At 55.1% G+C, this 6,853-nt stretch overlaps 1 protein-coding gene across 2 annotated transcripts in view; it reads left to right on the forward strand.

Annotated features, from left to right (window-relative positions):
- The first annotated feature begins 571 nt into the window (after positions 1-571).
- Map2k2 (mitogen-activated protein kinase kinase 2) overlaps positions 572-6,853 on the forward strand; it is an 18,336-nt gene continuing 12,054 nt past the window's right edge. For both annotated transcript variants that reach the window (XM_021174198.2, XM_021174199.2), the window contains exons 1-2: positions 572-895; positions 3,399-3,609. In XM_021174198.2, the coding sequence (XP_021029857.1) occupies positions 804-895; positions 3,399-3,609 (303 nt within the window). In that variant the 5' untranslated portion in view covers positions 572-803. The remainder of the gene's footprint in view (positions 896-3,398; positions 3,610-6,853) is intronic.

The raw sequence follows: 6,853 nt of genomic DNA on the forward strand, positions 1-6,853 counted from the left end.
ATTCACACACTGAAATGGTGACTGTCAGGGGTGGGGACCAAGGGAATTTATGTATTACCCATACCTGAGCTTCAATGAAGGGCTGTAAGAAAGGTCTGTAGAGCTATGGGATTGTTGCAGAACAGTAAAGAGACACTAGGGGCTGGGACTGGAGGATTGCAGGGAGTGGAGGTGAAGCCTGGAAAACACAGTAACTTCCAGAACAGTGTGGGTGGGGTACTGAGGCTCGGTCTCAAAATAAAAAAAAAAAACAAGCAACAAAACAAACAGCAGGGAGTAGGGCTCAGTGGGTAGCGCTCTCGCCTATAGGACACGGGGCCGCAGCAAAGCAGGAAAGCTAGCTCAGGCCTACCGTCCCAGCGGCCAAATCTAGAAAAATATATGAAACTAAACAAGTCTGAGTCGACTGATGCTGGCAGGTCTGTAACCCCGCCGACCCCGGGAGGCTGATCGTACAGACGACTGCACCGCCGCGGACATTAAATTTATCGTCCGCCTCTGCCCTCTCTCCTACAGTAACCGGGGAGCCACCTCGCGCATGCGCCTCGGTTGAGGGCGGGACCTCGCGGAAAAAGATCTCGCGAGAGCCCGGCCTGCGAGCTTGTGGCCGCCCCCTGTTCCCCGACCTCCCGGCTGCGCTGCAGCGTCAGCTTCACTCGGCCTCGGCGTCGGTCTGCACGCCCCGGCGCTCCCGGCTCGTCCGCCTTCCACCTTCTGCCCGGCCTAGGCCGCAGCCCCGGGCCCGCGTCGCGCCGCCCCCTATGGGCCCCGGCTGAGGCGCCGCCGCCGGCCGTGGAGCCCCAATGCTGGCCCGGAGGAAGCCGGTGTTACCGGCGCTCACTATCAATCCTACCATCGCCGAGGGCCCGTCCCCCACCAGCGAGGGCGCCTCCGAGTGAGTGGGCGGGGCGTGTGAGGACAGGGGCGGGCCTCGGCGTGAAGGGGGCGTGACCACAAGTGGGGGTGTGGTCTGAAGGGATAGCCGCGCCCGGGAGGACAGGGGTCCTGAGAATGGTGTGAATGGAGGTGAGAGGGGCGTGGAGTTCGAGGGCTGGAACAAAGCCTGGTTGGGGGTTCGGGCTTGGGGGGGGTTATGGGGGGATGGTGGTGAAGGCAGGGCCAGTTGGGTGAGTCACGTGGTGTGTCAGCTTGACCTGGGGAAAGGGGCGTGGTCTAAGGTGAGTGGCCTGTGAGCTTAGAGGGGCGTGGCCTCTGAGGACTAGAACAAAGCCTGGTTGGGGTCAGGGCCAGAGCAGTGAGGCTGGTGGTCTTATCGAGGGCGTGGCCCAAGGGGAGAGCCCTGAGTCCTGTGAGCGTAGAGGGGCGGGGCCTCGACCGGAACTTGGCTTTAGAAAAGTTGGTCTGGAGAGTAGCAGTGACTGAGGCAGGGTAGGGATGGGGACAAGGTGCGGGGATCTGAGAGAATGGCTCTGGGAAAATCTCTGCTGTTGAAGGGGAAGCTGAGGGGGCAAAGGGGGCGGTGTGGGTACAAGAGCGGGGCAGGTCCTGCAGGTGTTGGGACCAAGAAAGGGGAGCTAGAGAGAGGTATGACTTGGGGTAAGGAGAGGGGCCTGAAAAGAGGCAGGGCAATTGGAGACCCAAGAAAGAAGGGGTCTTGAAGGTGGCCAGGAGAATCAGGGGAGCAGTGAGGCTTTCCGGGTGTGTGTGTGAGGTGTGGTATGGTTAGAGGGACAGAGGCCGTGCGGAGTAGCCTAGTACAGCGCTTAAGACTGGGTGCCAGGTGAGTGGAGCAGTTGAAGGCATGACTTGTCTGGGGAAGCCCCAGGAGGCAAGGCTGGCCTTGCAGGGGCAGAGGGAAGGAACCTGTTGGAAGGAGCAAGGGGAGGTACAGAGGAGAGCCTGGCTTGCGGGAGTACATGGTGACCTAGTGGAAAGTGGACAGTGCCCTTGGAGGTCGGTGTGGGGGATAACTGACTCACTATGATGGGGTGGGATGAGTGATGCAGTTGGGTACAAAGCCTTCCTGAAAAAGGGTCAAGTAAGGACCCCCTCCCCTCAAATAAGGTTAGGGATAAGGGTTTTTTTTGGGAGGAGAAGGGGAAGGCTGGTCTTCTTGAAGGGAAAAGAGGGGTGTCCCAGGCAAGGACAGCCTAAGGATCCTTGAGTGATACCAGACCAGGGAGGCCTCTGTCAGGAAAGACTGGGTGAGACAACCCTTTGTGGGAATATCAGCATGATGGAAGTGCCTCAAGTCTGAAGGCAGCTGTTGAGGACCCCAGAGTGCATAAAGATGGCCTGGGATGTGGTGTTCCAGGAAAGAATGGGGAGAAGGCTCTCCAGTGTGGAACTTATAGTAATGGCATGAGGGGGACCTGAGGCATTGGGGGAAGTGCCTGAAGAGACTGAAGCCCATGATGAGAAATGTCAGAGAAGGGGGTGCTAGGTCTTGGAGGTTGCATCCTGCTAGCCAAAGCTAATGGCTTAAAACACCCACTGGGAGACATGGGAGGGCTTAGGTGCTTCCCAGGAGCTAAGGACAAGATAAAGGGGCAGCCAGAAGGTGCTGAGTGCTCCAAGGGCTACATACAGTACAGCCTGGGGTCCTGTAAGGGTGACTGGTGCATTCTCATGCTAGCAGGCTCATGGGATGTGTGTGCAAGAACTGGGTGTGACAGACGGTCAGGTGGGTGGCTTTTCTGAGGGCCTCCCCTCCCCTTGGATGAAGATGGAGGTGGGAACAGGCTTCTTTGTTTGTTTGTTTCTGAGACAGGGTTTCTCTGTGTAGCCCTGGCTGTCCTGGAACTCATTCTTTAGACCAGGCTGGCCTCGAACTCAGAAATCCACCTGCCTCTGCCTCCCAAGTGCTGGGATTAAAGGTGTGTGCCACCACCGCCCAGCAGGTTTCTTAGTTATAAAAGCCAAGCCGGTGCTGCTGAAGAAGGATGATCAATTCAAGCCACACTAGGTCACAGTGTGCATTCAGGGGTGGTCTGGGTAGCTTTTAGGCCCGGTCACAAAGGATAGACCCCTCTACCTAGAATCCACCAGTGAGGGGCTGGATCTGGGTGTACCTAGTGTGTGGGTGGCCTCAACTTTGATTCGCATAATCACATATACAATTAAATCCCAGATATGGCTGCTGCCACTTTAATCTCCTCCCTCTTGGGCCTGGTTCTTGGCTCCAAAGCTACTTGAAATGCCCTCATAAAGACAGGGTCTTGGCCTAGGCCTTGGTGCACCTGGCCTCTGCTCCTTTGCCTCTTCATGTAGCCTGGGGGTACTGGGGGTTCTCTGAGGCAGTTTGTCATGATTCCTCCTTACCTGGAGACCCAGCCTCTGAGTCTAGTAATGTGTCCCTTTCCCACATGATGGGAATCCTGGAGCGCAGGCGTGGGGTTCAGGTCCTTGGCTCACCCTCTGTTCCTGGGGTGCTGCAGGGCAAACCTGGTGGACCTCCAGAAGAAGCTGGAAGAGCTGGACCTGGATGAGCAGCAGAGGAAACGGCTGGAGGCCTTCCTTACCCAGAAGGCTAAGGTCGGTGAGCTCAAGGACGACGACTTTGAGAGGATCTCAGAGCTGGGTGCCGGCAATGGTGGAGTGGTCACCAAGGCCCGGCATAGGCCGTCAGGCCTCATTATGGCCAGAAAGGTGAGAAGGTTCTGGGTGGGCATTTGTCCTGTCGTCTTCTGTGGTTGGTCATATGATGCTGGATCAGGGTCTTACTGTGAAGCCCTGGTCCATTTGGAATTTGCTCTGTAGAGGCCTGTAACTCACAAGAGATTTTTGCCTCTGCTGGATTCTCTGGCAGGAATGTGGCATACTGGTGAGTTCTAGCCTGGCATGCACCAAATGTTCTTACCTTCCAAGACAAAACTCTTGCCAGGCTGGTCTGTGAGGCACTGATGGTTAGCTAGAGAAAGACCGTGCATGGAGTTTGCATGCCTGTTAGTCTGTGATGATCTGCCAGGGTGGTCCTAACTCAGTGGGCAGAGCGCTGGGCCAGCACACACACCGCCCTGGGGTCCATCCCTAGTCTCATGTAAACCCGGCATGAAGTGCACGCCTGTTATCCCAGGATGATGAGAAGTGCAAAGTCATCCTCAGCAGCATCCTGAGTCCAAGGCCAGCCTGGGCTACCTGAGGCTGAGTGTGGAAAGAAACCAAACACAATAAACCAGGTTCCGCTCTGCAGAGCAGCAGGACTGATGGGGTTCCGTGCTCAGAGCAGAGAGCTTGGTTCTATTGGGATGGTGCTGGGCATCAACCCAGTGTCTCAGTACACTGGGCAGGCTCTGCTGAGAGAGAGAGTGGGTGCCTGTGATGGTGGATTTGCCTGCTGGTTGGTAAGGGGTCAGGGAAGATGGGCACGCTGGAGCCTCAGCAGGCTTGAAGGCTACTTGGAAGCAGTGTCCCTGCTTTCTACCTTCGGCTGATTGAATGAAGTCACCCTGTCACAGGGTCACCTGCTTTTCTTATTTGAAAGCTTACCACTTTGTAGGTTGCCCATTCCAGCTACAAGGAGGCTGGTGTTTGTGTGTAGACTGGGCTCCTGGAGGCCGGTGTATGTAGGCAGGAGGCTGGTGGGTGTGCACGCAGGATTCTAGGGATTTGGCAAAAAGATGAAGATCCTCAACCTGCAGGATTCTAGCCAGCTGAAGATGGACCCTGCCTGCCTGCCTCCTGGCTTATCTCCCTTAGTGCCAAGAGTCCCCTCAAGGTGTGGAACAGTGAGATAAGGACATCACCAATGGTGACACCTGCACATCAGGGTGCTGGTGTGTCGACACACCTGACCTTTCTTGAAGTCTCTAGCTGGTTATTGAGCAATGGGAGCCACCTCATTCCCAGCCAGAGTCCTTTACTGGCCCTGAAGATTCTGGCTTTGGCATCCTGGACTCTCCACCCACCTCATGCAGAACAGTGCTGTGACATTCAGAGGGCGGAAGAGGAGGCCCGAATCACCTGGGAGCTCCCTCTCATCTTCCGGGCAGCTGTGATGTGCTGGCTGCAACAGAGGCGCCGATTGTGTGGGAGCTGAGCTTCAGCAGTGTCTGGACGCAGGTCCCTCCTGATGGGCAATGTCGAGAGCTGTGTGCATCCCATCGGCTAGCATGCCCTGTCTGCCACATGGGAGTGATCGTCAGCAACAGTGGACAGACAGTGCAGGAGGTCCAACATGCCCAATCCATTTTTGGTCTTCTAATCTCTAGTGACATCTTTGACCCTCTGGGCCCCTTGTGTCTGGAGCCTGGTATGGGGAGCAGAACTTGTGTGGGGCTGTAGCATACTCGGGCTGGAAGCTGGTTCTCCACAGCTAGTGGCGTTTTTTGTCCAAAGCTCATGCAGCCTGAAGGCCTCATCTCCATGCCAACTGCTCCCTGACAAGAGCACCATGCATAGAACTTTTTACCTGTGTGTGATTGCTGGAAGCTGGTGACAGGTTAATGGCACAGTGAGCAAGGCAGGAACAGGCTTAGGATTGCATGTTCTTGGAAACTTCTATGTCCTCTGGTCCAGGCTCTAGACAGGTTGCCATGGCATTTGTCAAAGACAGAGCCTCCGGAACCTGTTGTGGTATTAGGCTCTGCTTATCTTGCAGACTGTTTCTAGTCACAGAGGAAGTATCTTCCAGCCTTTGCACCCCATTTCCACATCTTCCTGATAGATCTTGCTTACACGCTGGCTCCACTACCAGCACTGGGTACACAGAGACCTGCAGTCAGGTCCATGCAAAGGATCCAAGTCCTCCTGAGCGGCAGAGATCCAAGTGTCCAGGGCCTGTGTCTGAGCTGCACCAGGTGGCCACCATGCATTTAGACGGCTGGAGACAGATGTGGGCCAAGAGGCCAGGACCACACATTGCCACTCAAATGGCTCCTCAGCCTCTAGTCTGTACCCTGCAGGACTAAGGAAGTGGCAGACAAATGTCTGGATGAGGCCTTGTGAGTTCCTCTTCCAGGCTCAGCACTGAAAGAGACATCCATCCTGGCTCCCTGGCACTCCAGTTCCCCAGGGCTCCAACGCACTGACACATTCCACTGACTGCCCACATTTGCTTCCAGCTTGTCCAAGGTTTTCAGAGCAGACCTGGGCCCCACGGGCCCCAGTTATGTGGACACCAAGAAATGCAGTCCTACCATATGGTCCCATGTCCAAACACGTGGACTTCCTGGCAGGTGGCAGGAGAGGGGATTCCGTACTTGTCACAGTTATGAAGTCTGTGAAACATGGGAGGCCCCGGGTACAGGAGGTAGGTTCAAACCAGTCTGGGCTACTGTGCTAGGCTTGGTTGAGCATTTGGGGTTTTAAAATGTGTGTGGCTCTCAGATGATGGACGCTTAACCTTCGTGTGGAAAATACTGTTGTTTTGATGCAAGAATTTTTTTTTTCTTTTTTGAGGCAGGGTTTCTGTGTGTAGCCTTGGCTGTCCTGGAACTCACTCTGTAGACCAGGCTGGCCTCAAACTCAGAAATCTGCCTGTCTCTACCTCCTAAGTGCTGGGATTAAAGGCGTGCCTGTCCGGTGCAGGATCTTAGACAGGGTGTTATTACATAGCCGTGGTTATTCTAGAACTCACTCTATAGACCAGGCTGGCCTCAAACTCACAAAGATCTGTGCCACGCTGAAACAAGACCTTGCTCTGTTGTCCCTGCTGGCCTGGACCTCCTAACTCCACTGCCTCAGTCTCCTTAGGTTTGTCATAAGGTGTGTGGCCCCACACTGGGCTCTTGTTTTGTGGTTTTACTTTGGTACACATTTTAAGTTTGTTTTTTTTTTCTTTTTAGTATAGAATAGAGTTTATTAAGGGTATGTGGAGGGGAGTTAGGAGGGTGGTAGAGGCAGAGAAAGGCAAAGAGAGAAAGAGTAGAGAAATAGAGGAGTAGAGGCCGGC

This window comes from Mus caroli, chromosome 10 (genome assembly GCF_900094665.2).
Source record: "Mus caroli chromosome 10, CAROLI_EIJ_v1.1, whole genome shotgun sequence".
Taxonomy (NCBI): Eukaryota; Metazoa; Chordata; class Mammalia; order Rodentia; family Muridae; genus Mus; species Mus caroli.